A 24,186-nucleotide genomic window follows, 5' to 3' on the forward strand; every position below is an offset into this window, starting at 1 on the left:
AACAATGAACAGGCTAGGCACACTACCTACTAGCCCGACCAGACGCTGTTAATACGCAGTCGCGCTACGTACGTACAGCGACTGGACTGTGTATATTGAATAGGTAACTACATGTACCTACTAGTCACTAACCATGTCATAAATTATGTCCAAGGCCATGCCATAATACCATCATGCCAACAACAGCCAACAATTCTGTGAGGTAGGGTCCTAAGGGAAAATGTGAGTCTATAAGTATAATATTAGGAGGGTGAGGTGTTGTAGGTAGGGTGGAATTTGTACATATTGTAGTTCATAGGATGGATGCTGTAGACTGTAATAATCAGAATCGTTAATCCGAATGACTGAGTTTCCATAATATCGAGCTAGACTTCCTATGTGAGTGGAGTATGGATTCTAAACCATATTCCTATAGATGTCGATGACGATTTACATTAACAGCAGGTGCAGCTCAAAGCAGACACTGTCACTTTGACACTTGCAGTGCAGTAAGTAAAAGTGGTAAAGCTAGTACCTCGGTATTTGATTGGTCAATTGCTCATCGCGTGGCATGCAGTTAAAAGTGCCAATACTGCCATTCCACATTGTTGCAATAGAGACGTGCAATTATGGCTGACATGTCCAATTGTCTTCTCCAAAATATTGATCTGTGAGCTGGGGAAAAAGGAAAGCCCATTCGGGTGAACCAATTATGCATTATATTCATTTTCCTATATGTACAGCATGTGCCAGTGGTACTCCAGAGCAACTTGAATTGTTGGTACGGGTGATGTTACAAGTTTTATCATTATGTGCACTATCTGCAAACTCCAAATAATTTGTTGTCTGTTATTCCTCTTGCTTTACTTTTTTTTTTCTTGGGGGGGGGGGGGGGAGGGGTAAGGATTGTAATAATGGGATGATATTGTGTAAAGCCTACATGAATATTTTTTTTTTATAGATCTATGAATGGTTACCGGTACTGTAGGGATTTATTCTGAACTTCCTAGCTATAGGAGCACAGTATATCCATCCTTTTGTATCTAAATGTATCATCCCTCTCTATACCCATGCATTACAGACCACATGCATGTTCATACTCACACACACACACACACACACACACATACACAAACATGAGGCTCCCATGCACGCTACCTATCACATACACTCTACCCATGTTTTTGCATCTCAAACCCAAAGGAACATCACATGAAATTTCTTTGCATTTTTCTGCTCTTTCACCTCTCACTGATCGACCTTTACAATGTTGGAAATTTGTTCAACTCACCCAAACTTACACAACCATTTACATAATATGAAATATTCGTTGAATTTTAGTGTGCTGGAGAACTGACCGAACCGGAGCCCTACAGTTACCATATCAGCACTGCTTCAATCTCCTGCCAGTGCTGTGTGATTCCATGGTTGGAATCTGAATGACTTATACTGAAAATTACAAAGAGGTTCGTGCCATCGTCAAACCCTGCCTTTTAAGTGATGTTATATACCCTGTCAACAGCTTTAATCCTCTTATATCCTATGACTGTATTTAAAATATCATATTGGAAATCATTGTCTATTTTACAGGTCTACAGAAGTTCTAGAAGTGCCAGAAACTAAGATTGAGAATGCCCACAGAGGGTGGCCTGAAGAAGGGCACCAAGCAGCGCCTGTCCATCCGGAGCCGAACTCACGATGCAGAGCTTCGCACCCCTCGGATGGCTGAGGATGAAAGCATCCTGCCCCCAGAGATGCGCTCTCGCCTCTGGAAGCTGTTCCGGCAAATCGAGGGAGAGTTGGAAGGAATGTATGAGGAGAACATTGCATGTAGGTGTCTTGATAACATAAAAGATCATTCTATCTTGCCCAAAGCAGTACTTATACATTGTATCAAATCCATATTTTACTGTAGCACAATCAAAATCACCATCAATTTTGGGTGCCAAACAAATATACCTGGTTAGAAATTAACCCATTCTTTAAGGAAACCTGGTAAACCAGGTTCCCAAAAGACTGTAGACATCAAGAGTGTCTACATTTGTGGCCTAAATTCATGGGGGGGGGGGGGGGGGGAAGGAGGAGGTTGTGTGTTGTGTTGACCAGAAAAAAAAAATGCTAATTTGCTATAAAACTCATATGAAGGCCTACATGTATCAGTCAAGGCTGAGCTCACTACATTTTGACATTCCAGCACAGAAAAGTGCTTAATTTGCTATAAATCTCGTATTAAGACGTACTTACCAGGCTGAGCTCACTAGATTTTAACATTCGCTGACCCCATTCGAGTACCTGCTCGTACCTACCTAGAGCACATGCTCTATTCATAATCTCACAACCGATTGATATTTCCCATTGTTTGATGGCATATGCAGTTGCCCATGGAAAGGGGATACATGTACCGTTTGACTGCTTTCGTGCAGGCAGATTACCAACCTCGCTGTCTTTGCTAATGGGCAGAAAGAATCTTGTCTGTTGGCCTTGAATGTTTTTGGAGAATTGTTTTAAAAAAGAAAAGAGTAAGGTGTGTGATAAATCTTTGGGAAATTTGAAGGCCCCTTAATCTGAAAGTCATATATGCTTTGCTCATATCTTACAGTAACCAATATCTTCAATATCTAACACTTTATATGCTCATATACCTAGCTGTATATTGCTGTACTTTTTCACCAGCATTTACCTGTAGTTAATTCCTCCTAATTGTAGCTCAGCTAACCTGCTTAGGGGCAATAATGTACCTCATTCCAACAGGAACACAATGGTGACACAATGGGAATTAAGGGGGTAAGGTAATCTCTATTCATTGCAGTTAACAAGTAGTTCCAAGGCATTTGTGCCAATTGATGAAGAAAAGACCTCAGTGGGTGTGCAGTTGAAGGGGAATAATACCTCAGAACATGTGTGTGTATACTGTTTCTTGAAGGCCCTCTGCATGTACATGTACATGTATGTGAAGTAGATGACTACAGTATGTGCAGCATCAGGGATGATGTGGTATAAAAATATGTTATATATATATATTTTTTTAGTATCTTCATTGGCAGTGTTGATAATTTTTGTTCTGTTTTTCTTGGGTGTAAAGTTATGGACATTTTTTTTTTTTTGGTCACCCTATAGTACAGCAGAAGGTGGATTTTCTGACTGAGAAGTTGGAAGTCCTCCAGTCAGGAAAAACATTGGGCGAGGGTGCAGCTTCCATGATCGACGGAACAGACAGTTCAGCAAAGCTCAGTGTCAAGAGTAAAGGTAAACTGCTCTGTTGCATGGAGTGTCTGTGGACTCCTGAATCTGTGTCTTTGTGATGTCATGAGCAATTTTATCTCATATGCATGTATACTCATTTTGTCATGATGGCTTAGGACTACATATTTGGTAAAGGTATTTTGCCTAGGGAAGAAAGGAAAGCAAGCAGTTCTGCCTGGAAACATTTTCTAAAGTAGGAGGCGGGATGACAGGGTGTATGAACTGGGGGAAAAATGCTTTATAGATCCAGAAAGTAGTAGACCATGTGATACAACTTTGGGTCAAGTACTGTACACGCCATATTTAACGAGTCTATTTTTTTTTTTGTGCAACTTTGGACTTCCCAACAATTTTGTGCGTGGTTAAATTTGCACTTGTGGAGTACAGTAATGAATGGAGATAAGTGTGCATGTTACATTCGTGTTTGAATCATAGCTAATATTTACATGTGATGTCTTGTTAGCTCACCTGAGCCAAAGGCTCAAGTGAGCTATTGCGATCGCCCTTCGTCCGGCGTCCGTCGTGCGTCGTGCGTCGTCCGTCGTGCGTCGTCCGTCGTGCGTCGTCCGTCGTGCGTAAACTTTTACATTTTTATCTTCTTCTTGAAAACCCCAAGACCGATTTTCATCAAACTTGGCAGGTAGCATCCCTAGGGGGTTAGGAACTCAATTTGTTAAAATGGGCACCATGCCCCACCCAGGGGGCCCCCAGGGGGGCCCAAACCCCCCAAAATTAAGGAATCTGTAAAAATCTTCTTCTCTAGAACCAGAAGTGATAGAGCTAAGTTAATACTATGAGTTAGTACATTGATGACTGTAGTTTCAAGTTTGTTCATGGCAGAATCAGGGGTGCCCCCCTTGGGACCCAGGGGAGGGGGGTGGGGAGGGGTCCTAATGGGGCCTAAATTATACATTTTCATCTTCTTCTTGAGAACCCCATGACCAATTTTCACCAAACTTGGCAGGTAGTATCCCTAGGGTGTTAGGATCTCAATTTGTTAAAATGGGCACCATGCCCCACCCAGGGGCCCCAGCGGGGCCAAACCCCCCAAAATGAAGGAATCTTTAAAAATCTTCTCTAGAATCAGAAGTTATAGAGCTAAGATAATACTATGAGTGAGTACATTAATGACTGTAGTTTCAAGTTTGTTCATAGCAAATCCAGGGGTGCCCCTCTTGGGGGCAGGGGGGGGGGGGTTGGGAAGGTCCAAATGGGGGCCTGAATTGTACATTTTCATCTTCTTCCTGAAAACCTCATGATGGATTTTCGTCAAACTTGGCAGGTAGCATCCCTAGGGGGTCAGGATCTCAATTTATCAAAATGGGCACCATGCCCCACCCAGAGGGCCCCAGGGGGCCCCCAATCCCCCCAAATGAAGGAATCTTTAAAAATTTCGGCCCTTATTGTACATTTTCATCTTCTACTTGAGAAGCCTGGTCAAATTTTAGTAGAGCTGTGAATAATTTAGATTAGTGACTGCGTGAAAGGTGAACTTGCGATACTCAGGTGAGCGCTAGACCCGCGGATCTCTTGTTTTCATATGGTTATGTACCATAGCAATTATGCTAGTCTTGTAGTTGTATTAATTTTATGAATTTCTTCTTTAGTTGAAGAACACATCAGTTCTCAATGATTTTTATTGTGCATATTCTTTCTCTTACTCTCTTACAGCTTCCAGCCAGTTGAGTCAGCTAATTTTAAAGCCAAAAGCTAAAGGAGCAGGGGGAAAGGTATGGAGACTAAATTAAGGATAGGGATATATTTGAAGTTCTGGTGCTAAGAAAACAATGATATGTAGTGTGTGTATATATGTGGGTTTGTGTGTGAGCACTTTGTAGGCCATACATATACTATGGTTTTTCTGGGAGCATGAGGTTTTCTGATGATCTGTCCATCTTAATTTTATTTATGCAACAACTGAACAAAGTGTGTGATAGAACCGGTAAATCAAAATTGTCACAAGTATTAATTATTGTAGGGTGATACGATGGTAAAATGAATTTGTTGAAGGCTGCATAAATATTGGCCAAATTATAAAATATCAGTGTTTTGAAAATCCTAGTGAAGCTCTGACAGATTTCAAGTAAGCTGTGTATAAACATATGCAATAGAAGAACAACCGTACAACTGTTTGAGTAAAATCTTTACAAGTGCTTAAACTTCCAGAGTCAAAAGTAAAGATCACATTTTGAACATTATTTTCAGGAACGCTCTACATTTCTTCTGCAATTTTGATGTGGTATTGATTTTACTGTATGGTCCAAAGTCTTTTTTTTTTGCGGGGGGGGGGGGGGGGGGTGGGGGAGGGGGGAGGCTTGTTTTCCAACTTTCGTAGTTGGAAATGTCAACCCATTGATTTTCTATTACATTCAGTAATAGTGTCAATATTTAGAGGATAGAGTTGCCCCATTTTGTAAATGTGAAAGTAAGGCAGTGAGGTGGCTTAGTCTGAAGTGCATCTACCTTGTGTTTACATGGCTCTAGTTTGAGTCTCAGTGAGTCTTGATGAGTAGTGCTGTCCCATGTGGTCACCTCTGGTGCGAGTCAAAAGCACTACACATAGGGTAGGACATTAAATGGAGAACCCACATGTGAGAGAGTTACGACTCATGCACATTGAAAAAAATCCACATCATTTTCTTGCAAGGAGCAGGGTGCTAACCCAGTGAATCTTGAATGATCCTGACCCCTCCTGGTTCACCCCTGGTGACTAGCAATAGTCAGCAAACGTAATCAACCTGACATGTTTTGCCATAGGAAGAAAAAAAAAATGTGACAGGAAGATGTTTTGGGCAATCATAGAATCTGCTAGATATGAAATTCAAGAAATATTTTGTATAAGTGAAAATGTGTAGGTGTGTATAGTTTTAGCTGATGTTTGTCACATTCTGCTGTGTCATATGTTGTCATCAGTCTGGAATTGATGGAAATTGTGATTCACATAAACTCATATGGAGGATGTCATAATGTGGAGATAGTAAAGGACGTTGTTAGATGGATCTGGCAGTTTGATAGAAATTTAGCTGAACAGGTAGAATACCACCCTTAAACTTCATGTTGTGTTTGCCTAATTTATTCCACCACATTGATCATCATCTCTTCCAGACTGTGTTCAGCTTCAAGGGCACAAGCAGTACTGGCTATCGGCTGATGCACCATTACATTGGTCACAGTGATGGTGTGTGGGAAGTCAGTGTTTCCAGGGGGGATGCTCCTCTTCTTGCAACAGCTTCTGCAGGTAAGGAACCTGGCAATAGGTGGTAATCTGCATTACACTATGTTTATGCGTTATTACCTCCTTCCCTGCTTTGAAATCTCAATTCACAGATGCTGTAGTCATCGCTTAATGATCCATAGATATGAGTTATAAAATACTCATCTAGGACTAAACTTCAAAAATGGTGTCAATGTGAAGTATGGCATGAAAGAAACTCTGTTTAAAGTTCAACTTCTGGCGAGATGTGAGTTGTTTTTTAACCATTTGCTATCAGATGGGTTAATATTTGAAAGTGAAGCTGTGGTCCAATGCAATGAGTTAAGCCATGGTTTGTGTTTAGACCTTCCCTTAGAGTACATGTTGCGAAGCCTCAATTCATTCAAAATTTGGTCTTGCTGTGTGAAGATTTATTTTTCTTTCTTTTTCTGTTTTTGCTTCTTTTTCTTTTCTAGCGGGGGCAATGCAAAATTCTATGGTGTCAAGCATAACACATCTGAATGATTAAGCCCTGTTGACATGGCTGTTTGGAGCTATTCATAAAATTACTCTTCATATTCTGAACCATGTATTTCAGCGTGAACTATACTGTAATATTTTCATTTTGTTTTCCTGGAGATGTGTAAAACCTGTGACGCATAAGTAAAAGTTGTGAGACCATGGTGCCCACAAGTCACTTTAGTGTTTATGGGAAAATTCAATGGAATGCTCTTACACCTGGGCTGTTCTTGGAGATGCAGAGTTGTTTCGTCCATTGATTTTGCGAGATAAGGCTCGGTGAAAACTTTAAAAAAGGAAGAAAAAGAAGAAGAAGAGTAACCAGGCCAAGATATATGGTTCCTGATGTGTAAAATGTGTAGGCATGGGTTGTTTCATAACTGATAAGGGATTCTGTACAATTTTCATGACAGGAGATACCATATGAGCTGTGCCTGAAGAGGAAGCTTCTGTTATGATCCTAGTCTCATATTACAATGCAAGTCGTCAGTTGATACTTGAAGCAGTGACATTGCTCAAGATGAAGCTCGAGATATAACACACACACGCACACACACACATACACAAATGAAATCCTATGCTAAACCATCTTTATATGTTCGGTGCTTTCATTCTTTGTATTGCACTAAAGATCGGACAGCGCGGTTATGGTGCATAGAGACTCATTCATGTGTGCTTCAGTACATGGGACACCTTGGCTCTGTGAACTCTGTGCGCTTTCATCCCTCTGAACCGCTCCTCCTGACAGGTATGCCACTTCTGTGTGATTTGCTATCTTACACAGCCAAACCAAAGCTGGTCTTGAATGTGGAATTGTTTCTCTCTACCATATGTTCACAGAATAATGTCATCATAAAAAAAAAAGAACTTTGTTTCTAATAACTACTGTAGTCCAAGTGCTGTAGTCACTACTGTACGAGCTGAAATTTTCACGGTGGTTTTATGCGAATCGCCGTTTAACCGCGAAAATAATAACATGCGAAAATAACAACGTGCGAATAACTAAGTTCAGTTAGACCCTCGCAACCCCGAAATTAACAACACTTGAAAATGTCCTCCAAGTAGCAATTCGCAAAAATATCTGTACGCAAAAATTTCAGCTTGTACAGTAATTGTTTCTCTCTACCATATGTTCACAGAATGATGTCACCATAAAAAAGAACTTTGTTTTGATTAACTACTGTAGACAAAGTGCTTTAGTCACTCAATAAATGGTAATACGAAAGTTGGCAATTCCTTTGTTACTTTAAAAGTAGATATCATTTGTACAAGTAAAGTCTATGATTCTGAAAGCACTGCAGGACCCAATGGAAGAATAAAAGAAAGTCATAGTATATAATACCTCATAATCATTGAATTGATCATAGACTGTACATTATAGATTGCTTGTCTTCCTCAATATTGTCATCATTAATATGTAAAACATTCATAATCAACACTATCAAGAATGTCCTGAAAATTTTAGAATATTGTAATGTATCTTTCTAGTACAGTTCAAACTTTCTCACTCAATGAGATTCTTGTAAAACAGTCTGTGTCATAGCTCAACAAGTCGTGGTCAGGACTAGAGATTTTCATCTGTGCGCAGAAGATTATCTTTAGGAACACCTCGTGGATACAATGTATGCCCTCAGAGTTTTCGATATTGCTCCTTTAACCCACAGCCTCGGGGGACAACACTGCACACGTCTGGAAATCAAATGTTAGTCTTCCCACCATTGGTCAGCAGCCCGAAATAGTGAGTGCAATTCCTCTTCAAACTTTTGCACCTTCACTCCGCCAAGTTGATGTATCAGTTGCACTATACATTAATTTTTAAAGTCAGTAACTCATGTGAATGTCATTCATGTCATATTTGATAGTGAGAGTCAAATGAGAGAAAGGTACTATTTGCTAGTGTGTCATATTAAAATGATCTGTAAGCATCAACACTGATCAGTTATGCATTGTCAAATATTGCTGCCATTCCATTTAGACATTGCCTTTCATATCGAGTATGTAGTAGTGTTTTGTCACTCCTGGTAAAATTTTCTGGTGGTATATTCAGTAAAGTGCAATCCCAGTGGAGGTGTCGTGGCCGAGCGCACGTCTCTGAATCACATGAGCATGGTTTGGGTTTGTAGGTTTGAGCCCAACGAAGCCCAAGACATTTGCCCTTCAGCAGGGCACTTTATCCACATTGCTGCTCTCTACCTAGGAGTATAAATGAGTACCTGCTAGAATGAGAATATTGGTTGATCAGCATGTTTTCACCTGTAAGATGGCAACTGGATGGAATGTTCCCCAGGGAGTGGAGATTGAGCACTGTCAGTGCTGGTTGGAATAATGTAGGCCTATCCAGTAACCACGTAGTAATAGTATGTATTCACCTTCAGTACTCTACAGTGTGGATTTGGCACAATATGAAACATTATATTGTTGTTGTTGTTGTTGTTATTATTATTATTATTATTATTATCATTATTATTATTATTATTATTATCATCATTATTATTATTATTATTATCATCATAATCATCATCATCATCATCATCATCATCATCATTATTATCATTATTAATATTCTCACAGAGATCATGCCCTTCTTCAGGAGATGACATCGATGGATCAGATAGAGAGGATGTTGATGGTAAGTCTGTTTGTCGTTTGCAATCTACCGGTTGAGGTCGACATTATTTTGCCTTTCAGAAGATTGTTTGCAATGCCATAACAACAACCGGTTCAGAGTGTGTAGTAAAGTGCAATCCTAAAGTTGATATCATTCACCGTTGTGTAGCATGGCACATATTCCAGTGCAGTGTATTACCCCTCTCCATGTACCATGGTACTTACCTTAATTGATTATAGCAAATGAGATCTCGGAGAGAAGTCCATTCCTGGGGGCCCATTTTATGAAAAGGGTTTACAATGAGTCATTGTGAATAGCAGTAGTTGTAGTTAATGCAGCAACAAGTGAAATCATTATCACTTATTGGTAGTTTCCTGACTGCTACCATAGTAACTGCAATTATTGCAGCTTACGATTATGACAACCCTTATCATGAAACAAGGCCCCAGAATGTCATCGTGGGCAGCTGTTCTTTGATACAATTAATATTGCCTCACAGATGCCAAAGTCAGAAACTAGTAACCATGACTCTTATGGTGCAATAATCAATCATTTTATTTGCCATAAAAACTTGAGACAGATGGTACATGTCATCCTGACAGTATTTGCCAGTTTCTGATCTGTTTGCATTTCGATTCGTGTGGAGAATGTTAGGGCAGATGTTGCACATGAGGGAGATTGTATACCATGAAAGCACTACCACTAGATGAGATACATGTAAGAATTGTTGCACATACCAATCTGTCCAAATGCTGGCTGCCAGCGGATAGCCACAGTGCATTTCGTGTACGTCATATCTACTGTAAAACCAGAAATTTTTGTGACATGAAACGTTTGTGAATTCACCCTTGGAGCCAAAGGCCTTCTCAACAGCATGGAACTTTCAGGAATTACCAACATTAAAAAAAGAATGTATACCATTATAACTGCATGTATGAGTAATACAGGGATTTGTTGAACACACACTGCTGGACTATAGAAAAAACACAACAAAACTGAATGTGCACTGCTTAACACATGTAGTTAAAAAGAAAAAAAAATGTGCACTACTAGTACACATATTAGTAGTTGACTTAAGAAGCATGCTGTTTGCATTCAATGCAGCTTTCATGTGCGTTTGACTTTTGCAAATATTTGCTCCTTTCCAAAATGTGCAAAAGTTTCATGCAAGCAGAAAAGTCTGGTTTTACAGTGTGTAAATCTTGATAAAGTTCTACAGGCATCATCTTCCCGCTGAACAGTTGCTAGAGTATTTTTGCCGTCAATTGATGCCAATTATGTTCCATTTCCCTTTTTCACCTGAAACGTATCACATGAAGTTTGACATGCATGTTATGTTTTTATCTTTGATCAGAATTGCTGTTTGCTTTTTGATATTTTCTGGAGAAATTTCAGTCCTCCAATAATCACTGGAGAAGGAAGCCAGTTTACTTTGAAGCACTTTATTTTTCAGATATTAGAAATGTCAATGGAAATATATTTGGGTTTTGTTTTTGTTTTTGTTTTTTAATTGAATGCAGACATGTCCCATGTTTTGCTTTTTTGTTTGAGTTTTGTTTTAAGCTTTGGTAATAATGCATACTTTTTTTTTCAATGATCTGTTATAAGTCATTGAAGATAAATCTAGATTTGCATACACAGTCCAGATTATTCATTTCTCTGTCTGTGTATGGTCACATGTTTTGGAAGAGTTAATATCGCTTTACAATGATATCCAATCTTCCCCTATTCTGCACATGATAGACACACCATCTCACCGAAGTGTGGCTACCAGTAATTATGCGGGTAAATGATGTTAACCGCCTCATTTAACCTTCTGCTGCATGATGATTTTGTAATACGCATGGTCATGCTTTGGTCATCCTATCTCTCAGTTCACTCCTCTCGGAGGCCCAAAGCTCACTGGCATAGAAGATGTTATGCGGAGCATCTGGGCCCCAGAGAGAATATTATGCAAAATATCATTTTGTCGTTGAATTTTAGTTGAACTCATATATCCTGATTTCATTAAATTAATTCATTTATCACTAGTGACAATACACTCATGCGACATCTTGCGGAGACGACAACACAGTATTCAGAGATTATTTTTCTTACCTGCACAGAAGAATTTCATATTTACTGTAGTATATACTGTAGCCCGATCAGTAGTGAATATGAGACTAAACATTTAATTTTGATAAGATTATTATCAAGAACTGTAAAGTCCTAGAAGCAAATAATGGGAGGTGCAATTATATATCATTTGACAACCATGTGTCATTGCTGTAACATCGTAAGCTCTCTTCCCCCCCCCCCCCCTTTTTTTTTAATGAATGTGAAGTATTGTGAGCGTTGGGTTTGTTGGATTGTTTTTCAACACATATTGTATGCCACCACTTATCAAGACACAAGGATATATTTCTTACAGATGACAGCTCTATCTAGTTTACAGAAGTCACATGTGATTGCTTCATAGTTTGTCATGGACTATCTCAAGCTCAAAGCCATTCCATGTTCATTTTGACTGCAGAAGATGTGGGGAAACCAACAAATAGAATAATATAAGCTGGAATAGAATCAGACTACAAATAAGGAAGTTATTGAATTTCAAAGTTTAACAGTACATGCTCACCATGTCATAAACATGAGAGAAGCTTTACAGCTACATAACTTCCCCCACTTTGTTGATTAAACTTGTGCTTTTATGCTAATTTGGTATTACTTTGGAGTCACCTTGAAGATGGAATGGCGAACATTGAAATATTTATTTTCTCTTTGTTTCATTGATGATGTGAAAAAAGTGTAATATTGTTATACGCTGATTCAGACCTGTTGCTGCCTTCAATATCCATATTTAGATGTGTGGCCATGAATTTTATTTGCTGAATAAATGTTGTCTTTCTTGTGATTTTGTTTGCTGTCTCATGCTGAGATTTCACATGCTGCCATGCTGTAATTCTGCCAATATTGTTGACAGTGACAACATTAGACTGTATTCTTATCGTACTTAACTCAGAAAGTGACAGAATTTGTTTCAGTGCTACATGTATGTAAGTATTAGTTCAGCCACCACAGCTTTCTTAAGAATAAAAATAGTGAAGTTCCTGGTATTTCTGGTTTTGATCAAATTGTCGAGGCTATCAGGCAATGAATGTGTAAATCACAATTTGTGTGTTTTTGTAACTGGAGATGGCACCACATAAAAGCCATGACTTTATGTGCCAGTCATTTCCCTCTAAAACTCTTTATGTTGTATTCAAAGGTTTCAGATACACTATTCTGCTCATTTTGTGGACCTTAATGATGAGTATCACATACATTTGGCCAGCTTGCATGATCACTGAAAAAAAAAAAAAAAAAAAAAAGGATTTGTAAAACCAGTTATTCAAGTTTAAAGGGTGTGTACAGTTCTGGTTGAGGTGAGGATTTAGCTTTTAACGTTTTGCGAGATCATCAGAAACCACTCTATGAGATGTCAAAGAGCATGCAATTCTAAGGGGTATCAAAAGTTTATGTGATGAAAATTGGTTTTGAAATGGCCGAGATATCCAAAAACAAGGTGAAACAAAGAAATCCTAATAAAAGGTGTGGCCTGTCGCCTTTTATTATTATCACTTCTTTTGATATCTCAGCCATTTGAAAACCAATTTTCAGCAAATAAACGTTGAATCCTTCTTAAAATTACATGCTCTTTCATATTTCATAACAGGTTTCTCAATATCTCACTAAGGAATGTTCAAAACATGAATCCCCACATTAACCAGTACTGTACAGTCCCTTTAAATGCGACCTGCTTTCATGTATGTGTGGAATAGATTAGTATTACCAAATCTTTATGACACTGTATGTAAGGGATTATTCAGGGAATATCTCTGGTTGTTGCTGATGGTATAAAGTTTGTTCCAAAGCACGCCACTTCCAAACTAGGCTGAGGACAAAATGTTGGGATTGTGCGGAAATTCTTAAAGAGGTTTAGTGTGAGATAGACATATTGGCCCAAATTCACAAAGGTGGTTTAAATTTAGTCCATGGTCTAAGACCATGGTCTAAAATAAGCATGAAATAGGTGTACCTTTGACATGCACATATATCAACGTGCACAAAAATTGAGGCATACAGTTGAGAACATATGGATGCAAAGGGTATGTTATCCATTGGGATATTGTATAGCCTATGTAGTAATCGCAGTTATTCTTTGTTTACCAAATTATGTAGTACTGACTTATCATATTTGCTTACAGTGGTACACTGGGTTTTTTTTATGCCTCCGCCACGAAGTGGTGCCGGAGGCATTATGTTTTCTGTCTGTTTTAACAAAATATGGTAAATGCGGTGTTCTATAACAGTACATGTAATCTACAGTTAATTTTAAATTTGTATATTTCATTTAAGGTGACAGCTCTTGTTCAGTTCGTTTTGTGTTTTCATTTCAAATTTTTTCAATTTTTTTTTTTAATTTTGCCCCGTAATGTTGCATGCACAGAATCGGATGGTGAGTAAATGCTTCTAGAGTGATTGTAGATTTCAACTGCTTTTTCCTTTTTTTTTTTTTTTTTTTTTTTTGCACACTTTCATTCTGTTTGATGCCTTGTACTGTTATATGCACAGCTAATCATATGTCGAGTATCATTTTTCAACCACTCAACCACTCAACCACTACTTTCTTTCTTTTTTTCTATCTTCTCTCTGACTTTCTGTCCGTCTGTCTGTCTGTCTGTCTCTCTTTATCTCTATGTACCTACATTTGTATGCATTCTTTCTTTCTTTCCCACTCTTTGCACTGACTTCATCTACATTTTCCTTTCCAAAATATTTGGGGTTAGTAAAGAGAGATTCAGGTATTGATATGTACTTCCAACTACATACATTGTACAAGGGAAAGATGCACATCACAGGAATTGGACTCATGTAACAATTTTTTTTTTCAAACACCAATGTCTTTCTTTGTACAGTTTTGTGGTCAATTCAACAGAGTTCATATCAGATTTGAGTGTACACAACATGAAACCTTGTCACACAGCACAGATCAGTCACATTGTCAGCGGTTCTATGTTGTAATGTTAACTACATACATCTGGGATATGGAATCGTTGTGTTATTCATTTAATATTTCATTGTGATCATACTCACATCAAGTCGCCATTTTGATAAAAGTTAATAATTAGCTTGCACGTTGCAGCCATAGGTGCATACAGAGATCATATAGCCGTTCGTATTAGCTTTATTTTCTATTGATGCCCTCATTCAAGAGTGAGTGCCCACTACCTGTTGTGCCCATGCATTACGTGGTCATGCCCCCAATGGCGGCATTATGGAAGGTATTTCTCCTGCTTTTCGGTAAGGCGCCCCATACTTGCAACAGGCAAGTGTTCATCATATAACTCACCCTACGGTGAGGTTTTGTTGTCCTGAGCAAGCGCCCCGACCCCCGACCTGCCAATTTTTGGTTAGAGAGATGCATGTTCCCTAACTCTCCCGTAAAGGGGGTTTTTCTTGTGCAATGATATCCAGTCCAAGAATTGTTAAAAGGGGGTGTATTTGACTTTTCGCCTGGAGATTTCTTATAGATAAGGGGTGTTTTATTTCTTTTTCTTTGGACTCCTGAGAAATTTAGAAAAGAGGTTAAACATTTAGGCCATGAGATTTTGATTTTTGTTTCTGATGAGTTCTGAGATCCCATTTCGAACACACACATGAAAAAATCTCTACGAAGGTATTGTAATGACAGTACCTTAGATCAGGTAAGGGTGTCTGTTTTTAGATAGAGGGTTGGAATGAGAGTTCACCTGAGATATAGGGGTTGCATTGAGCAGCGTTCCAGATTTAGGGGGGTATTCATTGCAGAAAAAGCTTACAGCAAACCTGTGAAAGGGGAGGGGGGATTCAGACATTTTGGTAGACATGAGATAGGGAGGTGCTTTCAAAATGGAGGGAAACAAGTAGGCCTATCTAAGAAATACTGAGTAGGGCAAGTGGGTTTGTATCACCCTGCCCAATGCAGATTTCAATCCCTACCAGAGAAAGAATGAACAGCAGTTGCTGAATTTGTATATTTCTCGAGAATCCAGTCATTTCGTAGTGAATGCAAGACATTCTAGCTGAAAACAGCTTTTGCCCACAGAAAGAAAATCGAAAAGATGATACAGGTTTTATGTGATGGCATGAATAGGTCACCTGTACAAACATTACTTACTGTGCCAGTGTTCACTTATTCAGTTTGTAATGACAATGTGTATATGTTATTGGTCAGTATTGCATACAAACAAAAATACATCAGTACAAAATTCAGCATACATCTTTCTATCATGCTTCACATTGTTTGCCTGTTGTGCGATCATTTCAGTTGGAATGAATCACGTTTTTGTCTTGGAGGCTCTCTTTCCAGAGATTATGCCATGAAGGTGACATGTCAGTGGGCCGAATGCATAAAACAAGCAATTGCTTGTAAGCAATTGCTTCAAGCAAAAGCACAAGCTCGTCTAGCAAAAGGTCTAGCTCAAGCAATTGCTTAAATCTATACCAATGCATAAACTTTGCTTATGCTATTACCTTTTGCTTGTCCCGCACAAGCAATTGCTTGCGTTTTCAACAAAAGGGACTTCACGCCTGTGTGAACACAAGAACAAAGGCGAGTGTGACAGCATGTATTTGAAAGGGCATGTGTGTGAGGAAACATTTCCTGACATAGCAGAAGAGCTATGAAATGCACATACAAACACATACACACACATCTATACACACACACGTATTACTGGCTGATTCCCATCACTGCGGCTTATAGTAGCCCGGATCTGCCAGATCGCACGCGGAGAGAGGTCTCCCTGCTCTCCACCGAAGTCAGACATCCCGATTTTCATCACATTTGCGTGCTAACCACTGGACATTCCCGGTGTTGAAATGAAAAAGTGTCTTACACGACTCAAGAGTAATTTCTTGTAGATTTATACCACTCCTTCACAAGTGTGGTCTTTCTTTCATGAATATGAAAAAAGGGAACGTTCCGGTTAAGCAAAAGCTCAAGCTCATTTTACAGAGCTTGGAAAATTGTAAGCAATTGCTAGCAAGAACTAGCAAAAGGTACGTTTTATGCATACGTTTTTAAGCAAATGCTTGGTCTCTAAGCAATTGCTTGTGCTTGCTAGCAAAAGCTTCTGCTCGCAAGCAATTGCTTGTTTTTATGCATACAGATTCGAGTAAAAGGCTAGCACAAGCAATTGCTAACGTTTATGCATTCGGCCCAGTGTTTGTTTGCAGGTGATCTAAATCTGTAATTTATTTCTATTTGAATTTCATACCAAGTGGCATGCATATATGAGCAAGTCATGGTCTATATTGATGGTGTTTTTCACCTTTTGAATATAAACGGATGCTTTGTGTAAGAAGTAAAGTTTTTGGTTTGTGTGTTTGTGTTTTACAAATTACAATTCTTCTTTATGCGGTATTTTCCTTCTGTGCATGGAGATGGGGGCATTTAAATGTTGCCATAGTAACACAATACTACAGCCCTACTCTCAGAGAGTATTTATAGCTTCTTTGTCATTATGATAATTTAATTACTTAAACTGTTGCTTGATGTAGATATATGCAAATTTTCCAAAAGGTTCACTCCTTAATGAAAGCAAGCAATTATTAAAGGGGTGAAGATATGATGTATGAGTTCTCTTCAATTTGTGTGCCCTGTGTACAAATGAAATAATTATGTAAGATCGCAACTGCCAATCTACATCTTTAACAAACATGTCGAAAAAAGGAACCAGCAGGAATCAAACCTGTCATCTACTGCTTTCCGGGCAGGGACACCACCACCAGTTTATCCCTGGTTGCCAACAGTAGACGACAGGTTCGATTCCCACCAGTTCCTCTGTCCGACATCTTAAATTTAAAATGTAGATCAGCAGTTGCGATCTTACAAATTTCATTTGTACAAAGGGCAGACAAAATGAAAAAAAATTATCAGCTGCCTCACAGTTGATGTTACCTTTAATGCAGAAACAGAAAAATCAGTGGATATCAATTTGATTTGTAATCGTGAAGGTATTCTAGCTCTCCAGAGTGTACTGGAATGTATCAAGTGATGGGAGAATGAAGTGCCACTTACCTCAATAATAAGTGATCCTCCAGTTGAAGGAGGAGTACTTGTCAGCCATGTTCACATTCATACGTTAACATACCATACCTCAGCCATGATTTGGATTGTGTTTGCTCTTTTCTGCCGGTAACAACCATAATACAGCTGATATCATCAACATGATTAGCTTCTCATGTTTACTTGTGTCATTCTGTTATGTCATTTGTATATCTGCTGGAAATATTTTGAATGACATGTATATTCATCTAATTATATGAATTTATATCATATGTGTTTGCATTTTGTGCTTACCGGTACTATCCTCTGTGTTTGATTATGGACTTTGATTCTTTTCCACAGCCAATTTGAAAGATTGCCTGTATATGTTGAAAACTTTGAGTCAGAACTTTGAGTCAGACACTGTTGTGATTTGAGCAACTTATAGCATGTGGATCTCATTCTTTTAAAATCTCTATAAGCAAAGCATACAGATCAATTTTATTTCATGTCTTTATGTACTCCTACCTTTAAATCTGTGATCATTGAATGTCCTTGAACATTTTGTATTATCAAAGTGCTGTGAAACATGGCAATTTTTCTACTCTGATATTTTGGTTGACTTTGTCAGTAAAGATAAAAATGAGTAGCAATACTACCATGCCTGAGAGAAACCCAATCAATGGATACTCTTGAAATGCTTATGGATTGCCATTCCATTCATATGGGGTCTGTAAATTTTCTCTGTGAATGATCCTCTTTTCACTTAGCTTGTACTTTCTGCTTACTGAGTGCATTTCAATCATATCTGTTTTGTTGTGTTGGATGTGCTATCTGTTCAATATACCTCTATCAAAACGGATGTGCTATCTATTCAATATACCCCTATCACAACGGATGTCCTATCTATTCAATAGACCTGCAACATATCACACCTCAGGTCTTTACACATTTATTTCATAATGCAATGAAGAATGTCTGCTCAATTATTGAATCATGGACAGTTTGTTGTTTCAGAGGATTATAACTCAGAACTAGTGAAAATTGGTGGTCATTATTGATATTGCAGATATTATGAACTCATTCTGTAGTAACCTCTACGGAATCTGATAAGCCTATGCCAACTACAATTATTTCATAGATCCTCGAGGAGTAACTATTGCATGCCTTATCACATAAAGTGCTTATTTCGTGCTAACTAGAATAAGCTTGGTGGTAATCTCATCTTTCTTATATCAAGTGTATTGGTATTTCATGAACCGTGAATCAAATTAGCCCTTATATGATATTTTTTATTCATAATGAACATCTTACTTAGAGCTTGCAAACTCTCTTCCAAAATTTTGACTTAATCTTTCTCATATTATGTATCACATTGTTCTCAGGACAAGAGAGTGAAAACATCATATATGTAAAGACTCCCCAAGTTCAGCTGGAAGGCCACTCAAGCGTTCTCATCGCCGCTGATTGGCTCGCTGGTGGAAAGCAGCTGGTTACGGCATCATGGGATAGAACAGCAAACCTCTATGACCTGGAGACATCAGCTATAGTTCATACTTTGACTGGTATAGCCTATGTCAGATTTCTCTTAGTTTTGAGTGGTATTCTTTGACTTGTGAGATGACAACCAAATCCATAATTTGATAGCTATACTATATGTGTTGTATGGTACTGTAATTGTGCTTGACCCACAGTTATCTTTGTTAATTTGCAAAGGATTCAAAGAGCCTCTACATTATGCATGAGTACCATGCCCTTTTTATGTAAACTTTGTGATGGCAGAATAAACTTACTTTGGCTTGAGTATGTACATCAAAATGTAAATTCCTTTACATCTCTGAAGAGACTTACATATATTCCCTTCAAAATTTTATTTGACAGAATTACCCAAAGAAATAGCTCCTACTATTGCACAAATGTTACATTGACATTACACAACTTTAAATCATAACGATGAAGCTTATGGGTAAATTACACAGAGCATTTTTTCTCTTAATGAATCAAAAGTGAATGTCAATTTGATATTGGTATTGATTGTTATTTGCACTCTGCTGCATAGAGTGGCATGATACTTTAATACCACTGTGACTCTGCCTACTTCCCGACCAGGTCATGACCAGGAGCTCACCCATGCCTGTGCCCACCCATCTCAGAAGATGGTGGTGACATCGTCAATGGACACCACCTTTCGTCTGTGGGACTTCCGTGACCCCAGCATACACTCCGTCAATGTATTCCAAGGCCATACAGAGTATGTATTGAAGTGAATGTCTTTTTACCCTTTGTTTGCTGTGAGTGTTGATGAGTACAGATAACCCCATAGCATTGTACACACTGTCCAAAGTCCCTGGCACAGAAAGGGCTATAGAAGTGAAGACTTGCTATTCGCAAGCAGTGGAATATCTATTAAGGGCCCGCTCTTTCTATTGATGCCAATAAACTGAGAGGCATAATGCAGCATTCGCACGATCGTACAAGAATGGTTGCTCTGTCTTGTCCCACTGTAGTAACATTATCTGTCAAACACTATACTTTACTGTATGTGAACAGGCACATATTGTTTTAAGATGCACTTGATTAGCCAGTGATTGTTGTTTTGAAGGTAATTAGTTTGATAGTATGTGACTTATTACAATTACTCATTTGATTCTCAGTAGGATTTTGCTACCAAAAAACATCCCCACTGAAGTGTCGTAAATTCATACTGCTCCCCCCCCCCCCCCCCCCCGAATTCTTTTCCCTCCACAAACAACATTGGTTGGGTTTTGCAAAGGCGTGTTGCAAAGGAAAGCAACTGCAAAATACTGTGAAATACCAATTGTTGTTTGGAGATGCTTCATTCCATTACCACCACTGTCTTCCAGCTCAGTAACCTCAGCTGCATTTGCTTCGGGTGACAAGGTTGTGAGCGGGTCCGACGACCGGACAGTGAAGGTGTGGGATCTGAAGAACATGAGAACGCCACTAGCCATGGTCAGAACAGACTCTCCAGTGAACAGGTAGGGACAGATGACCTTCTGTGTTGTTTTATTTTTGTTTGTTTGTTTTTTGTCTGTGCCCCGAAACTGTGGAATTTGCTTCCCTCTTCATATTTGTCAATCCCAAACCACAAAAATAGTTCCGTATATAGGCACAAGACCTACCAGTTGAATTTGTTGTAGTTATGTAGATATTCATTATGAAGAAGTGTAAAAAGTGTATGTATGTTTATGATCGTAATTATTTCAATAACCCTGTGTAATGATAAGTGCATTGCTTCTATGGCACTTTGTTATAAGTGTTTTAGTTTTTAGCCGTTGGCAATTACTAACTGAAAATATTGACATGCTCTCTCAAACTTTGTTGTTTTTCCTTTTGCTAGGCTATCCATATCACCAACCAGCAACATTATGGCGATACCGCAAGACAACCGAAATATCAGGCTCTATGATCTCAATGGAGTTCGTGTTGGGCGCCTTCCACGTAGTAACAGACAAGTAAGTTTCCATGGGAATTATATCTTCTTCTCTGTCAACTGTCCATAAGTTACTCACTGACTATATCTAATGCACTGACTCACCAATTGTGTAATTTCTACCAATGTGGAGTGCAGTCAACTTCCCTGCATTGACCTTGCACAAGTAAAAAAAAAAAAAAAAAAAATTGGCTGATTATATCCTAAAGGGTAATAAACGTATGTTAATTTCATTTTATTGTGTAAGTCAAAAGATATTCTTTAGTCCTTCGGGTTCTACTTAGGTGAGGTAAGCTGTATGCTGAATTTCAGAAAGGAACTACCGGTAATTGACTCAAATGCATTTTTCCTTGTCCAATCAGGGTCACCATAGAATGGTGTGCTGCACGGCTTGGAATGACGAGAGCGCCGCTTGCAACCTCTTCAGCTGCGGCTTCGACCGACAGGTCCTCGGCTGGCATGTGGGCATCATCCCGGGCTGAACGTCAAGAGCGCCCCTGCTGGTGGAAGGGAGAAACTTGGCGGTGACCCAACGATTTTCGAGAAGCAGCATGTACCATGCATGGGAATTTGAATGCAATATGCAATGTTTGTCGCTCGATGCCCATCTCTTATGTAATAAACACCACCAACCAAGATTTCTAAGCTAAACATGACCATCTTCATTTGAAGGTTCCTTATCAGTATACAGACCGAAGCCATAACTTTTGCCACATATGAATATATATCCACTCTTTGCCATGTATAAAAATATGCATCCATATCCACTCTTTACCTTGCATATGCATGCGGGATCCTCTTCAACAGTTGCAATGCTTTGCAAAGCACCATATTGGTGTTGAATAAGAGACATTAGGGTTTGATTCAAGTTCGCTTGACATCACAACTAGTCTAGTCTTCGTGCTACAACATTGCATCATTGTATTGTGAGGAAATAAGCATCTTGTTGAGGCTTGAAGATAACTTCGTCTTTGAAATGATAACTCAAGGAATTTCAAAGAAAAATATCTCTCCTTGCTAGTCTGGTAGACTGTTCAATGAAATCTTGAAGTCATATTACTAGTATGCAAAGTGCCATTGTAAAGTTTTGTGAAAAAATTTGTGATCTTACATGTGAGGGATATATTCCCCTCAGTAGCAAAGGGATACTGTTAGTCATGTGAATAAGGTATGTGTTTCTCTTTTGACTGTACTTTCTCGTACTTCATAACCCTGATGTTTGCCATGCCCCCTTTTGGGGGCTGGCTAGGACAGTTTACTCTTGGAAGTTATCTCACTAATACACAGACTGAAGACAATAGATTTGCTGTATATCAGCATGTTGCTTGCTTGCTCTACACGTGGTTTGAATGCCATGACTATCATGTTCATTTGACATTTGAGTTGGTTATTTCATCTGGCATTAAGAATGTGTGAAGTATGATCAAATAATGAGACAAGATCAGGTATGATGGAAGTGTGGTACAATTCTGCACCTCTGGACACACACTACTGATGCACACAGGGGATATAATTGTGTCTTACATTTCACTGATACCCTACTGCAGGTGACCTTAAAGAATGGAAGATGCATTCATGTTCACAAACTTCTGGCGCCAGTTTGTGTACTGCAGAATAAGGCTTTTACATTGAGTTACCTTACAGCTGCAAATCATTAAATGAGCCACCTGCAGACGAGTATTGATAAGATTACACTGAGTGAAAAGTGTCTTGTATTTCATTGACACCCAACATCATTAATCACCACGATGTCAGTAATTAAGTGCACAATTTTCTGCACATCAATAGATGACTGCAAGTAATTTTTGCAAGAAATACTATTAATTGCTACCATTTCTATAATCTTCCATTAATTTCATAATCAGGTAGATTACCAAAATGTTTAGGGAATGCTGTAAAATTATTGAACAGATATAAACCATATATGTTGCTGTATGTATCCAAGGAAAAAAAAAAATCAAATTTTTGTATTGTGCAATTATCTTGGACTTCTGGTGTTTTGTTCTGCAGACTTGGGACTAAATTCTGCTATTTTCATATCAGAAGTTGATTATTGAGAACGCTTTATGTGTACACATGGGAAATATGTAAAGAAAGCTATTTGTGTCCTGATAGGACATGAAGAATGGAGGCTGAAGTGTAAATTGTAACAATGTTGAGGATTTGTTGCAAGCTTATGATGATGTAGACATCTTGATCTATACAGTGGCTACAATGGCTAATTGGGGATGCCTGTTTTCAAGTAAATGCCTGAATTCAGGCCCTGGTAAAAGTTCAGACCCTTATGTGTACAAAAACTTTGTGTAGATGTACATGTATTTCAGGCCGTCTCTTTTGTTCTAATTGGCATCCCTAGGCAGAATCCCTGGCTAATGAAACTGTCAGATTTCACCAGTATACTTGGGGTGCCTGCCTTCATTAAAGGGATGGTTTGGTTGAGATGGAAATTCAAGTTTCATCTTTTTGCAATCTAATTAGACCATTTATATGAAATACTAAAGAGTATACAATTCAAAGAGAAATCAAAAGTTTATTTGATGAAAATGGCCGGGATATCCAAAAACAATGTGAAGCTAATAAAAGATGGGACCCACCTTTTATTATGACCACTTTGTTTTATTTTTGGATATCTCAGCCATTTCTAAGCTGATTTTCATGAGTACCATAAACTGTGAATTCCTCTTAGGATTGTGTGCTCTTTAATATTTCATATTTGTGGTTTCTAATTATCTCGCAAAATGATACAATTTGAATCCCCATCTCAACCAAACTATACCACCCCTGTAATGTGAAACAGTCATGATGTTTTCTCTTGTGACAGCTGTATTTTCTTTCTGATATTAGAACATTGCTAAACATGTCAGATTAGAAAAACTGCATATTGTTATTCCTCAAAAAGTGTACCATATATTGTATCTTTGTCTTCTCTATTTATTTATTTTTTTTTTCTGCTGGCATATTGTCACAATTTTGTTAAGGAACTGGTGATGGTTATGTGTGCTGTATGCCAAGTAGAATATATTGATATATTTTTAATATACTTCTCCCTCCATATTTGTGTGTTGTGTTTTGGTTCGGAAATTTCATCTAAGTGAGGCATCTGTTGGAAGAATGATTTTCTCCCTCTTACTACCACTTTAAAG

At 38.5% G+C, this 24,186-nt stretch overlaps 1 protein-coding gene across 1 annotated transcript; it reads left to right on the forward strand.

Moving 5' to 3' along the window:
• The first annotated feature begins 1,598 nt into the window (after positions 1-1,598).
• Positions 1,599-22,614, forward strand: LOC140237411 (WD repeat-containing protein 37-like). Its single transcript, XM_072317331.1, has 12 exons — positions 1,599-1,809; positions 3,097-3,225; positions 4,894-4,952; positions 6,328-6,460; positions 7,566-7,682; positions 8,599-8,672; positions 9,506-9,563; positions 18,975-19,154; positions 19,699-19,840; positions 20,454-20,588; positions 20,951-21,065; positions 21,406-22,614. The coding sequence occupies exons 1-12, from the start codon at positions 1,611-1,613 to the stop codon at positions 21,523-21,525; spliced, it is 1,461 nt and encodes a 486-aa protein (XP_072173432.1). The 5' UTR covers positions 1,599-1,610; the 3' UTR covers positions 21,526-22,614.
• The last annotated feature ends 1,572 nt before the right edge of the window (positions 22,615-24,186 follow it).

This window comes from Diadema setosum, chromosome 14, assembly GCF_964275005.1.
Source record: "Diadema setosum chromosome 14, eeDiaSeto1, whole genome shotgun sequence".
NCBI lineage: Eukaryota > Metazoa > Echinodermata > Echinoidea > Diadematoida > Diadematidae > Diadema > Diadema setosum.

What these genes read in the sequence shown, in the direction of transcription:
- LOC140237411 (XM_072317331.1), top strand. Translation starts at nt 1,611, where the DNA reads ATGCCCACAGAGGGTGGCCTGAAGAAGGGCACCAAGCAGCGCCTGTCC. An exon ending in AGATAGAGAGGATGTTGATG is followed by an intron (nt 9,564 to 18,974) that starts GTAAGTCTGTTT and finishes CATTGTTCTCAG; the next exon opens with GACAAGAGAGTGAAAACATC. An exon ending in TATAGTTCATACTTTGACTG is followed by an intron (nt 19,155 to 19,698) that starts GTATAGCCTATG and finishes CTTCCCGACCAG; the next exon opens with GTCATGACCAGGAGCTCACC.